Genomic DNA, 15,165 nt, shown 5'->3' on the forward strand with positions numbered 1-15,165 from the left:
AAGCGCCAATGTGTGAAATTGTCAGAGACTCGAAAATGATATGCATTGGCAAATGATTTCTATTCTGGTGATAGATGAATATGAGGTAACCCTGCATATGTGTATACCTCATCCTCTGCCTTTCCTTAACCCTCCTTCATTTGCATGCTCTTTGGGAGGGTTGTGGAGTTGGTACTGGGTGGGACCTTGTTGGCATGTGAATGTTATCATGGTCGTGGAGCCATGGTCAGTTTGAGAGCCTGAGTAAAAGAGAAAGGTTGATGTCTCGTAGGCAGCTTATCACAAAAGAATTTCCAATTTACCATTTAAAAGGTGACCTAAAATGATGGGAAAAAGACTAATGACGATGATGACGACGACGATGAAGGTCACGAAGCATATCAGATTACATACTAGGGAGTTACTCAACAATTTCTTTAATATATCTATGAATTCATCCAAAAACAAATGGTGAAAACCGATAGTTCTGATTTTCGGGCATTAATGACAATTAACACCCATCATTAGAGTACATGTAAAGAGATCCATACAAAAACAATACATTTCCCAATACAATTTATAAAAGTACAAGAAAAGAAGCAAATGGGCAAAAGAACTATAGCACACACTACACAAATGCAGACTCTTGAATTTAAGGCTGTGTTTGGATGTTCAATCAAGTTAATTTGCAGTAATCCATTTCATCCAAAAAGACAAACTTGCCCTCGAAATGAAGTTTATAATCACTTCAAGTCTTAACTTGAAATGCAGAGAGTTGCAATCAGGGGTTTGATTGTCCTCGGTCATTGAAATGGTGTCACCTCCACTTTTGTCATTGCTTCTATAATCAATTGTATGAATTGCAATCCAGTTCAATTGAGCATACCAAACACGCTGTAAGGCTTCCCATTCAAACCAAAATCTTAAACAGGGCCTTTGTCTTCCCCTCAAACACGACAAAACGAGCAAAACAAAGAAATACAGCCGCCTTGTCCCACCCCCTCGAAATCACTGTCTTCATGAAGATAGGACCACATTGATGCTTTTTAACCCATCTTCTGAAAGATGCCAGAGAAATTGGGTATCTTGTCAACATGCTTCAGTGCCCGCTCGGCGATCTGCCGGGTCCGATAATCACCATGACGGAAAGCATCAACCAGTGCCGTTGCCATTTTCTGATCACCAGAAATTTCAAATGCAATATCTTCTTTTCTCAGAATCCTCTCGGCAGCCCATATAGCCCGTTGCCGGAGGATCTCCGTCCGGTTCTCAAGCAAGACATCAAATATCGGCCTAATCCCCTCAGCCTCACATAAGACATTCACGCCTTGCTCGACGTTGACCTCATCATCCAACAATGTGCACAGTGCTGCAAGCGCTGCCTCCGCCACCTTCACGTTTGTGTGATCCAAACACGCTACCAGCTTCCCCACCGCTCTTCCTTCCAATAGACAGAAGGACTCCTTCAACGAACATATCCCGCGGTGGACCTGGCACAGCCCAGTGCTCACCGGCTTCCGACTAAAACAAGGAAAGATTGAACAACAGAAGCCAGTCTCTGGCATATCTGGTACTTTTGTCAGACGTTTCGACTCTTGTGAGAGGTTCTCCAATGCCATCGCGGACAGAGTCTGTACCTTGTCGAGCCCATTCGACTGAAGCAGATCAGTGAACAGTGCAGCAAGATTGTGCTCCTGGGCAAGAGCAACAGCTTTCGGGTCATCAGCCAAAACAAATGTGAGCCTTGCCAGGATGCCAGCAAGTCCTTCTAGATATGGAGTGACAAATCGGCTACTACGGGACTCCCCCTGCCGCATCCTCAGCACCTTTGAGATGACCAACACAAAGACACCTTCTTCCATCAACCGATGTGTAAGGCCCGAATCCCTCTCTGGAAGGTTGGCTAACAGCCCAACTGCAGACGCTTGCTCTTCCATGATCCCTTCGTTTTCTGAGATGACTTTGATCAGGCTGCCGAGCTGGCCTGCTGTGCCACGTAGGGCATCTGCAAGCTCTTGACCCATGTGAGGTGAGAGGTGATGGAGAAGCTTTATGGAAGCTACACGCAGATCCCTCTGGGAAGCTTCAATGAACTGAATTAAACTGATTGTAGCACCAGAGCTTTTAATGGCAGAAACTATATTCAGAACCGATGCGGGAGAAGCTGTGAGCCCAACAAGGACTTGAAGTAGCTTACACTCAATGTTGGGACCCGTGTTGCTGATCAGATGGAGTAGGTTGTGGACTATGTCTTCTGAGACGAGAGTCTGGTTGTTGGGACCAATGGGAATGGATTCAAAATCACAGCCGGAGCTCACAACATTGGCAAGAACCGTTGCGGAGATTTCTTTCAGCCTCATGGGAAGCTGATTGACACCAACGGTGAGGAGATCTTTGACAAGTGGGGGAAGGATCCCAGCCTCGATTAATACCATGGCACTTGGCTCGCATGATGAGATTTGGTTAAGAGCCTTGAGGGCAGCTTCCCTCGCCTGCATACTGCCACTTCTCATCACATCGATCAGTGATGGACCCACCATCCTGGCCACAAAAACCTTCACATCAGCACTCAGAACCAGCTCTCCAAGGTATGAAGCCATGGTCAATTTGGTTTCAGGTGAACCTACAGCAATCCACAAGCGAACGGTGAGATTAATAGTTTGCTGACTTTGTACCAAAAACAAGGGCAGGTATGTCAGGCACTACAGTGTCCTGATGCAGTTTGTGCAAGTGGGGTCCAAGGTCCAGTGATCTAAACTGTTGATTAACGGATCCACCATGGATGCGGGACTCACCAAGTTCATCTAGATTTGAAGATCCTAGCCATCCAATCTTCAAAAAATTTCCCAACTGCTGTAGTTTTCCTGACCGTCTATTTGTAGATCACCGCTCAATGGACCAGGATCTTCCAATCTTGGAGGTTTCTAGTGCATCTCCAATTCATAGTGAGGCACATCAGCTCAACAGTCTGGATCACTGAACCTTGGAACCAATTTGAATAGACTGCATCGGCACCTTCACATCTTGATGCAACAGCACTAAAATTCCTTTGGAGTTACATGATGATATTCAATGGCATAAATTATATAAACATTAACACAGATTAGTATAAAATGAGAAAAAGAAAAAAAAAAAAAAAAAAAAAAAAAAAAAACCTAGATAGGTAGTTAATTAGAACATAACAGGTAAACTAGTAAAGAAGAATGCTAAGATTGTCCTAAAAGGTGTAACAATGTTTCTCCATCGTTCATCTCCGGCACAACAATTTTCTGGAAAAGTGGTTTCCATGTCACAGGGTTTTATGAACATGACTACAACTTGCAAGCAAACAAGGAGTATTTTGTCAAAGAAAACTCAGCAGATTTGCACCATATTAACCAGATTGAATGAAGTTTAAAGCAGGGCTGTTAATGTTTCAGGCTGGGGTTTTTTGGGGCCCAGACGTTGAAGTGGACAGGCAGAGCTACCTCAAATTTTAGATTTTTTTCTTGGCACGGGCCTGGCCCATTGACAACCCTAGGCTTACCTAAATCCAACCCATGTCAGCTGACTCCACAAGCTCATTCTTACAACTTAATTTGACTCCTATAATTAATAAATACCCACCTATAAGAATTGAAGATGAAGTTATGTTTATAATGACAAGTATCTATGATATTTGAAAATATAGCAGCATTTTATTGACAGCTTCAGAAAAATGATATGTACCTGCTAATATCCTGATATTCTCAAAAAATCTCCAAAGCCCCAATAGTATCAGGATACTATCCCGATAATATCATGATTATATTTTGATATTCTAAATTCAATCTCTCTTTATTTATTTATTTATTTTTTATTATTATTATTATTATTATTATTTACAATTTACTTTTTTCTTTTTGTATTTTTATCTTTAATTTTTTTTGTGACATTTTCCCAAATCTAGCCCAAGAAAAATCCCATATTTCAAGATTTTCCCCAAAATAAAAAATAAAAAATTCCCTTCCTGGAAATTCCCAAGAATGAGATTTATCATCATGTTTATTCTAAACCTTCCAAGCAGCACACATCTGAAGAAAAGGCATCATCATCATCATCTAAGCCTTATCCCAACTACTTTGGGTCAGCTGCATGAATCATTTTCCACCATTCTACTCTATCAAGGACCATAACTTCAGTTAGATGATAAGTCATCAAGCCTTTTCTTTCTACCTCCACCCATGTCCTTTTAGGCCTTCCCCTTGCCCTTTTAGAGCCTTCAACTTGTATCGACTCACTACTAACCAGTTGCACATGACTAGACCATCAAAGTCTACTTTCCCTCATCTTATTACATATTGGTGCTACTCCTAAGAATTGTTCGGAGCATCCCCAATATTATCGAAATATCCCTGATATTATCCGTATCTCTAGCTCCACGATACCAATAACACTGGTAGTGATACCGATAACATTAGTAGAATAAGAAATTCCAGGTATCAGCAATGTATCACTCAATATCGCCAATGTATCACCAATATTTTCAAACCGTGTAAATTTCAGGCGTCGCTTGTATCGTTAATATTTTCGACTGCATAAATTCCAGGCGTTGCTTGTATCACTAGTGTATCGGTGATATTTCGATAATATTGCCAATACATCAATATTGCTATAAATCTGTTTATTAAAAAAAATTCCATTAATTTTTTTATGGGTGCATGGTTTATGCAATGTTTAAATTGTCAAGGACATTATCATTATCACAACATGGGCGATACCGAACCACAATCTTTTGTTTCCTTTCCAGTTGTCACCAATTTCTCAGCAAAATATCGTGTGTTGTCAATATTTTGAAATATCGACGGATGTTTGGATGAAAGGTTGGATGGATAGATGGGATTGATGGACTGATTTCTTACAACGACACATGCTTTTAGGCCCCAATTAAATAGAAACTCAGTATGTATGTATTCTTTTTACAAAATTTTTTATTCCTAAATATATAAATGTGTATTTTAGCTTCTCGTGAAGTTTCATTGAAAATTTCACCATTTTCCCCATTTTCCCCAATGTTTCCCCTCATTTCTAGTTATCGGCAATATTATCAACGATATCGATATGATTTCCATATCCCCAGCCAGCGAAACTTGTAGCGATACCGATACTTTGAACACCGCTCCTAAGTTCCCTCAAATGCATCTATTTCTATTTATATCCTTCCTCGTCTTCGCACTCATCCCATCTCAACATCCTCATTTCAGCTACACATCCTATCAAGGGCCTTACTTCATCTTATTACCTATTGGTGCTACTTTCCCTCGTCTAAAGAAAAGACGTCCACATTCCAAAAACTAAGAGGCAAATATATATGAAGATATATACCATCAACATTGTCATAATGCAAGAAAGTTCTAACAGTGGATAATCTCCAAAAAAGAAAGTTCATTCTCCCGAATGTGTGCGTCATGTGTTATCAAAATGCAGAATCGTGGCCTTTTCCTTCACTGTTCTTTTGCTGGAAAGATGTGGGAAGGGTTCCTTAATCTGTTCGGAGTGGATTGGGTGGTTCCCAGCTGTATGGAAAGTTTTTTACATAGCATGGGATGGTGAGGGAAAAGGAAAGGTTGGAAAATATGTTTGGTGTATGTCACTTCTAGCAGGCCTATGGTGTCTTTGGATAGAAAGGAATGATTGTTGTTTCAGAAATCAGCAAAGGAATGCTTCAGCGATCTTCCAAAAGGTGAAATCTCTTATTAAGGAGTGGGCGTATGCTTCTAAGTTAGTTGAGCAATTCCCTGAGAATTGAGTCAAAGTTGTAATTTTCTTTTCAGTTTTGTATTCTGTTTCTGGTTGCGGCCTCTCTTTTTTAAATAAAATCATCATTGTTCGAAAAAAAGAAAGAAAACAAAAAAGAAAAAGAAAGAAGAAGTCATAATTCACTAGGAATAAGCACTAGGCAATTATATGGATTAAATTTCTACAGAGAAAATAAACGAAAGGCTGAAAAGAATAAAAGCACCTTCAAGGAGGAGTGTAAGGAGAGGTTGCAGTCTGCCATTTTCAGCCATCTGCAGCACATTTTTTTCGCACTTCTCCAGATTCTCCAGTGTTTTTTCAGCTTTCTCGATAGCCAAAATGTTCTCCGACTTACTGCTTGTCATTCCAACTAATATAAGAATTGCCCCATTTACCTGGCCAATCTTTTCACATAAAGATTCAGATTCTGACAACTCATACAGCAAAGACACAGCCTCCTCCCTCTCCTGGGAATGCTCATGTGACAAGAATTTAACAATTGTACGTATAGTATCCCCTTCAGCCATAGCTGCCTGTAAAATGAGAAAAAGAACAGTACAAAGTCCATGAGCGAAATGCAATGGCTACCTGCGAGCCTCAAATGCCAGTGTTACAAGATCTGGAATCTTCATTTGGTGCATGACATCGTCTATGTTCTGTGGCCCAAAAATAAGCCAGTTTTTACACCATGGGCTACACACGTATGGAAAACATCACTGCTTAAAAAAGTTGACCAAAAGGCCACATTTGATGCATGTGCACCCACTCATGCCTGGAATGGTCTATTCTCAGGCCATGACACATGTGGGGCTCACCTCATGAGCCACAGCAGGACTCATTCCTATGAAGATGTGGATCATCTGATTGGAAAAAAAGAACAAGAAAACCTGTCGACAACCTTATTGTCAGCATCATCCTCTGCCACTACATGAAGGGTTTCAAGTGCTTTACATCGGACTCTCCTACTGCTGCTCTTCAGCATGTTAACAATCATGGGTATTAGTTCTGCATTACGGACATCATGCTTACTAGACCTGCTTTTCTGGCACATGTTCTCAATATGTCTTAAAGCCTGCAAAACATCGTTCTCTGAGCTGCCCAAAGAGAGTGATCTACCAGCAATATCAAGCTGAGCAGCTCCATTTCTTGCATGCCATTCTTCAATTGTATTTCGTAGAGCTATACTTGGGTTCAGATCAGTGCTTCTTAGTTCTTTCAACGTCAATGGGCAAACCGGCTTCCTTCCACTCTCCTTACATTCCTTGAACCATTTTTCGATTGCTGCGCGCTCGAAAGTGTGCCCGTTTTCTAAGGTAACAGGATCCCGCATTACTTGTTTTGTAAGAGGACAGATGAAGGAATCATAAAGAGGCTCGATGTGTGTTCGTTCAGGGTGAGAACTCCCCTCATCAGAGGGACTACCAGGTACATAACTTCCCTCCCAACCATCTGCCATGTCTTCTGGAGACCTACTCCAAAAGGGAAATGCACCACAAATTAGAGCCTTCTCAAAGTAAAAGATCATATTCCAGATTAGACCTCCTAATGGTGCACATTGTATGACAATGTAATACAGTGTCTTTCACTTCTTGCCATCTGTTCACTTTCTATGACAATGAGATAACTAAAAAGCATTGGGTTAGTAGAATAGTTTAGGAAAGGTTTTCATGCTATATATAACATGATGTTTAGAGTTTTCTAATCTAGAGGTTAGTTTAAGTTAGTTTCTTTATTTGAAGTTGAGCCAAGTTTCTAAGTTAACTTGCTCAACAAGTTACCCTAGTTAGAGTCCTTAATTCTTTAGTCAAATGTTGTTCTCAATCTGTTTCCAATTTGGATTGGGTTGATTTAAGAAATGATACAAAAGATCTTCAATTGTAGGCAAGTTTTATATAAATCTAAAGTCCATTTTTGGAGTGTAATAATGTATATTTAAGTTGTTACAGCTAAAAATTTGTGGTTGGACCCTGAGATGAGCCAACCATTCTACTCTAGGTGTGCCAACCGGCAATACACTGCTAGCCATAATTGGCTAGGTCGTTCATCCAATGTTGTTGCTTTGAAAGAAGTCGGGGTGCTAAAAGCAAGCGCAAGCTCTGGATACATTAACATGGGATAACATCACACAATCTGATCTTATTATGGTGACCTTTGGGATATACATCTGGTGTTTGGTAAAGGGCATTGGTGAGAACCCTATTGTTCCTTACAGCCAACTACTCGAGCATGTCCTTTCTCCCAGTAATGGTACATTTGTGTGCCACAGGACCAACTTGGGTGCTGTGTGTATTACCTGGTACCAGAGGAACCATCTCATGCTTAGGGGGCTACTTTAAAACTGCACTCAACATCAACTGTTCAAAAATTCACCTTTGTGGGTAACCCAGAGAAGTTGTCTAAGGTGCAATGTGAGGCCTGACCATGTTGGCATGTGAGTCACTTTGGTAATTATGTATCAATGCTACCAACTATTTTGTCCAGCCAACTACTCAATCATGGGCTTTCATGGAAGAGAGTGCTTTTAGCAAAGCAGTTTGTGTAGCAATTGCCCCTCCATGACCCTACTTCGTTTGCTCACTTCATGGGGCATGCATGTGATAGTTAAGCAGGGGTGCACGATAAGTGACCTTGTTCAAAGAATCGGTTTCAGATTACATATTGCACGCTTGGAATAGCGAAATATCGTGGGAACCATTGTGAAATATTGCATGTATTGTGTTATGCATCACAGTTTGAGGGCTGATGGAATTTTAGTGAACTTTAGGAGATGTTAAAGAGACATGATTACAAACTTAGAATTCAAAACATTAGTCTTCCATTGTTTAGGTAACAAAAACATGTGTTGTAGGCCATTAATGATGCAGTTATATTCAAAATGAGTTCATATCATTCAAATGCCATATAATACAAGCAATAAAACATGAAAACATAACTAAATACTAAAAAAACCAAGCTTGGCCTCAGATCTACATAGATTTATATTTGGTTTCTTTCTAATCTATTGAGAGAGAGAGAGAGAGAGAGAGAGAGAGAGAGAGAGAGAGAGAGAGAGTTTAAACAAACTTTTCTTGCCTTAAGGGTTTTGGCCCAAATTCGCTCTCAAAATGTGATTTTCCCACCAAATTCGTGTTTTGATGCGAAACAACTCGAGTGTTGTTAAAAACACACCAAGAAACACAATCCCAAAAAACTTGGGCCAAAAAAAAAAAAAAGGACTTTTCTATTTTATGGATTTTTTATTCTCTATTAAATATCACATGTATTGCTGAGGTTGATCGATACTTACAAAATAACACAACTATTGATCAATATGGTGCATTCTTGTTACTTGACCCTCGCCGATTGTTAAGAGCCTAACCACTACACCAAAATCCCCAGGATTGATGGAATGAGTCAAGCTAGGCCCTTTAAACCATATCTTAACATATCACCACGCTCCACAAGCGACACTTGCGGTGGCCCACTTTCTGGTGGCACTCACTGTGACCTCATTTCCAGGTAGCCCTTCCACTTTCGGATGGCATGGCAGCTGCACCCTAGTTGTCCAAGTAGCCCTTTCCACCCTAAAATGGCATGTCGGTTGCACTATGGTTGTCTAGGTAGCCTTTTCCACCTTGTGGCAGGTTTCACTTTGGTCTAGGCTGCCCTTTCCACAAGTTGCCCCGTCTGTCACTCAAACACAGAACATGGTGTTGGTTTTGAAACCAATTTTTAAGAACCTAACTAATATGCAAAAAGCCCTAGCATTGATGGAACACTTCATGCTAGGCTCTTTAAGTAGGATCATACACCAATATAACTGTGATAAAATGAATATCACGATATATCAACATGGATCGATGATTTTATATATATATATATATATATATATATAAAACCCCCATGCCTTGTATCATGACCTAAGAAACCAATAGTATCGACTGATACCATCGGTACATCAAACACTGTTAAGTGGGAACATGTTGGCATGTGAGTGGTTTCATTGTGAGCCTTTGCTTGCCATGTACGATTCAAAGACCCCGGGCACAAAAGGGAAGGTTGATGTTTGGTTGGCAGCCAAGCATAGAACCACCAATCTACCATTTGATAGCCAACCATGAACTAGTTAGAGAAAGGCTAAGATGATGATGGAGGTAGTGAATAGGTTTTAAAAGTCCTCTAGCAGTAAGTTGGAAGTTGGGAATGTTTTAGAATTGGAGAGTTGGATTTTTTTTAGTTGTTTAGGTGGCAACAAATCTGGCCCTAAGACGAGTTATGGATCTTAAAATGATTTCTTTTTTCTTTTTAATTTGTATTCCATCCTCTATGCAGTCTTTCTCCTAGCTATGTGCTACATGGCTGAAATTTAAGCCCCTTATATAATCTATTGTTCTCTCCACTTGTTTTGAGGAATTGTTTGTAGGGATTACAAAATCTAGTAAAAGGAATTTCTTCTTGTTTCTCTGCAGTAGCAAGAGGCATCATATGAAGAAATTGTCACCCAAAAGGTATGTAGTACCAAATTTATCATGCTACTTCATATTCAATGCATTCTAGATTAATAGGAACTAAATGAATGCCATTGTAGCTCAAGGGAAGGCATTCTTTGCTTCAACGTCGTGTTAGCATGTCTTCCATACGATGGTCCACATGCACGCACATACATGGGCATGCATGTGTGTACGACCACTTCATTATTTGGAAAACTTGGCTCCCAAGTTTCAAAGCCTAATCATAAAAAGAAACTTCACATTAGGACAAGCTAACATGTGCAATGAAGGAGAGTCCATGTAGGACTTGGTTTCTTTGATAGTTAACGTGATCCAAGTCTATAAATAGGAGAGACCCTTGGCCTCTTCACAAACAATGTGAGGCTACCCATCTATTGCACATGCTTGAGGGAGAAAGGCGAGAAGGTGAGCTAATGAGGACATCACTTGACGTACACCTTTGCGTATGTATCAAAGGAGGAGGTGCGCCGCACCGATTTCCCTTTGGCTTCCCATCACCTTTGAAGCAAAATCGTCTTCTTCCTTTTTCTAAACCCTAACCTAAACCTAGAAATCCCCAACTTTCCTATTTTCCCAAACCCTAACTTCTCCAATTCTTCAATTCACCCAAAATCCTTACACCCCTTCTATCCGAAACCTTAATTGCCATATCCTAACACCTAAATCCTTTAATCCCTTCTCCCAATCTAATCCCATAAACCCACATTCCTAGTTTTCCTCAATTTCCCTAACCCTAATTTTACCCTAGGTAGTATTAGATCTCCTAATTTGAAATAAACTTTTCCCTATGCTAATTGGATGTCCCTACATTCATGAGATCCTAGTTTCCTTTATTTAATGATCTTGTACAATGATGTTTGGTAACCTAGGCTAGGATTATGCATGATATTCTTTTGGTTTTTTTAGTATTTGTGATGATAATGGCAAGTTTCAACGTTGTCATGTGCGATCAAACATTCGCATATGTGATCGTATGTTCACAGATCGCATGTGCGATCACTGCACATGCGATCGCATATGCCGCATGTGCCATGATATGCGATCGCATACAGCATATGCGATCGCATAGTTGCCAACAGTAAAAAATCTGACCGTTTTCTGACCGTTGGAATTTTTTATTTTATTTTTTTTTAAATCTTAATTTTTTTCTCTATAAAAAGGGACTCTAAGCACTCCTACATGCACTCAAAGCTTAAACTCTCTCTATCTCTATTTTGCTCTCTTACACTCTCTCTTACACAATTCCAAGCCCTAAGCTCCACTCCTCCATCTATATTTCTTTCAAGAATCAAGATTGAAGTTTTAATCAAGGCCAAGGGACAAGTACATAAATCCACAAGGATTCAAGAATCAAGATTCAAGAGACATTACAAGACAACCAAGCTCTCCATCCATTGAATTGAACTCTCTTTCTAATTTCTAATTTTTCCAAGTTATAAATATTCACACAACACACCCACCACTCTCTCTTTCTATCTCTCTTTCTAGTTTCTAATCGATTATCTATCTCTCTTTCTATCTCATTCTCTCTTAAAGTTTCATACTATCCAAGTTCTAGTTTTTTAACAACTTCTAACATTTTTTTTTTGTTTGTTTGTTACCTTGTTTCAAGTTACAAGTTAGTGTTGTGTTAGTAACTTACTGTTACAACTTACAACTTACAACAATACAACTTTACAAGTCTATATTCTACATAATTCTAGAATCAAGATCAACACTCAAGGGTCAAGGACTCAAGGCAAAAATGAAGACAACTTAGACAAGAAGTGAAGATTGAAGAATTTAGAACCACTTTTTAAATTTGTAATTGTAATTTTGTTTGTGTAAATCTCTCTCTCCCCCCTCTTTGCTACAAGTCTACAAGTGTAACTCAACTCTCTCTCTCTCTCTTTCTCATTTTCTTTTCCCTCTTCTTCGCCCTTTCTACAAGTGTAACTCAACTCTCTCTCTCTCTCTCTCTCTCTCTCTCTCTCTCTCTCTCTCTCTCCCAAGTCCCATCTCTTTAGTCTCTTACTTTACTTTACTTTTTAGTTTACTTTCTAGTTACTTTTTAGTACTTGACTACTAGCAATCAATACACACACTACCAACATAATGTCTTCTTCCCAATCTTCCTCTTTGAAACCCAAGTCGAATGACTCGGGTTAGAAGTATGGGCACTATCGTAGTGTTTCGGATAAGACTCACATAGTATGTGAGTTATGTGGGTATGTGAGTTCTGGTGGCATTGCAAGGCACAAGCAACACCTTGCACATTTACTGGGGTCAAATGCAAAAGCATGAGACAAAATTACTTCAGAAATCCAAAGGGAGATCATGGAGTATATAGAAAAACAATCAAAAAAGATATGCGATAGTGCCTTACGTCAGGAGGAATATTTGAAACAAGATGCATATGAAGATATAAACGTAGTTAATGTACATGAAAATAGTCTCACTCCTTCTACTTTGACAGGTTGGTCTAGACCACAAGTACAACCAACGATCTCAAAAAGAGCCCGAGGGTATGGGCCCATGGATAGATGGTGTAAACCACACCCCGAGGATGTGATGGACCAAAGAGGTAGAGGCAATGGGCTAGCTCAAACAACTTTAGAAAACCAGTATGAACAAAAAGATAGGAAAACCACTATTCAATATATTGCTAAGTGGTTTTACCAAACTGGCATTGCTTTCAACGCCGTTAAATCGAGAAGCTTCAAAGTAATGGTTGAGGTTATAGGTCAATTTGGACCTAGGTTTAAACCTCCTTAATATCATGAAATGAGGAAGACATGCCTGAAAACTAAAGTTGAATATACGTGATCCTTTATAACTGAATATAAGGAATCGTGGAAAACATATGGGTATTCACTAATGGCAGATGGATGGACCGATAGATCCGGTCGGTCTCTCACTAATGACAATGTTCTTAAAGTCCGTGGATGCATCGGGCCATTCACACACAGGAAAATACTTGTTTAGTTTACTAGATACTGTAGTTGAGGAAATAGGTAAGGAATATGTTATACAAGTAGTTACAGACAACGCAGCCTCGTATGTAATGGTCGGACGTCTTCTTATGGAGAAGAGGCGTCGTTTATTTTGGACCCCTTGTGCGGCCCATTGTGTTGATCTTATGTTAGAAGATATAGGTAAGTTATTTATAAGTGTGATTGGAAGGGCTAGAAGAATCACGGTCTTTATATACAAACACGCCCTTCTTCTCAGTCGAATGAGAAAACACATTGGGGGTAACTTGCTACATCCAGTAGTCACCCGTTTTGTTACAGTCTTTTTAACACTACAAAGATTACATACAAATAAACCAGAACTTAGAAGCTTTGTAGTGTCCGCCAATTTTACAAGTGGGCCTTGGTCAAAGAAGGCTAAAGGGAAACAGGTTCAATAAACAATCATTTCACAAAGTTTTTGGACACAAGTGGTAAAAGCATTAAAAGCATCCGAGCCCTTAGTCACTGTGTTGCAATTGGTAGATAGAGATGAGAAGCCTGCAATGGGCTATATATATAATGCGATGGGGATGGTGAAAAATAAGATCATGGACCATTTTAACTATAGAGACCGTGATTACAAGCCAATTTTAGATATTATAGATAGAAGATGGGGCAACCAAATGTCATCTCCATTGTATTCGGCTGCTTACACCTTAACCCGGCTTGTTTATTCGCTTCTGCTAATCCAGCAGAAGCACTTACTATGCATATGGTTGGATTTATAGATGTCTCGGAAAGAATGATTCCAGATAGAGAAGAACATGACAAGATCTCAACTATGCTGGACTTATATACAAAAAGTGAAAGGATATTCTCAAGGGATATCGTAATAAGGCATTGGACAATGAAATTACCCAGTAAGTACTATGAATGTCAGTCTTAGTGTCTTACAAATAGTTTTTCTACAAAGTGTCTCAAACCTACTTAAATTGTTTTTCTCAACTGACTAGTGGGTTGCCTATGGAGTGGACCCGAACAGGAAGAATCTAGCTCTAAAGAAGCTGACTATGAGGATTCTTGGAGTCACGTGTTCTGCCAGTGGTTGCGAGCGCAATTGGAGCACGTTCGAGGCGGTAAGTTTATTAATTGTAAATTTCAATTTTTTAGTGTAAGACCTAAACTAAATTAATTACCTAAATAGCTAATGCCAAATGCGCTTTCTTTCATGTAGATTCAGACTAAGAAAAGGAATCACCTTGAATATAATGAAAAATTGCGAGAACGATTCCAAGCTAGGAAAGAAAAGCCTGATTTCTTTGACCATATCTGCTTAGATGAGTTGGAAGCAGATAACGAGTGACTCGTAGAAACGAAGGACCCGATATTTGCTGGAGAGGGCCTGACATGGGCGCAAGTTGAAGATGCCGCATAGAGTCGATAGCTAGTGAAGGTACTACTCGAAAGCGAAGGATGGAGGGAGCTGGGGGGCGAGTAGTAGCCATCAACTCGTTAAAGAGATTAAGGAGATGGTAATAATGATCAAGCTGAAGATCCACCATTGGATGTTGATGAAGTATTAGTATATACAGATGATGAAGAAACGGAAGAAAAAGAAATGTATGTGGAAGAAGAAGATGACTCGGATGATGATGGTAATGATGGTGGTGGTGGTGATATGCCACAATGGCAAATAGATCATTGTATATAGTATATGATTAGATGAATAATAAATAAATAACTTCTTCATTTTGTTTATTAAGTGTGTTGATGTTGATTGTTGATGTAGCGTTGATGTTGAATGTTGATATTTCATATTTGTTAAATGTTAAGTCAACTATATTGTAGAATATAGAATTGTTGATGAATGATGACTTAATATTTAATTCATTATGTAATTGGTTTTATTTTACTTACATTAAATGTATTGCAAGGGCCAATGGCATATAATAATTTATTCATTTTTTTCTTAATTTATCCCTATTTTTCTGATTTTTTTTTTTGAA

The 15,165-nt window shown here is 39.3% G+C and overlaps 1 protein-coding gene across 1 annotated transcript in view; it reads right to left on the bottom strand.

Moving 5' to 3' along the window:
• Positions 1-400: 400 nt before the first annotated feature.
• The window catches only part of LOC131236999 (U-box domain-containing protein 44-like), a 31,194-nt gene continuing 16,429 nt past the window's right edge, over positions 401-15,165 (bottom strand). Inside the window, exons 2-4 of the mRNA XM_058234600.1 lie at positions 6,635-7,205; positions 5,960-6,269; positions 401-2,602 (exon numbers count right to left, since the gene is read on the bottom strand). Of these exons, the coding sequence (XP_058090583.1) occupies positions 1,026-2,602; positions 5,960-6,269; positions 6,635-7,192 (2,445 nt within the window). The 5' untranslated portion in view covers positions 7,193-7,205 and the 3' untranslated portion in view covers positions 401-1,025. The remainder of the gene's footprint in view (positions 2,603-5,959; positions 6,270-6,634; positions 7,206-15,165) is intronic.

This window comes from Magnolia sinica, chromosome 2, assembly GCF_029962835.1.
Source record: "Magnolia sinica isolate HGM2019 chromosome 2, MsV1, whole genome shotgun sequence".
NCBI classification, from domain to species: Eukaryota; Viridiplantae; Streptophyta; class Magnoliopsida; order Magnoliales; family Magnoliaceae; genus Magnolia; species Magnolia sinica.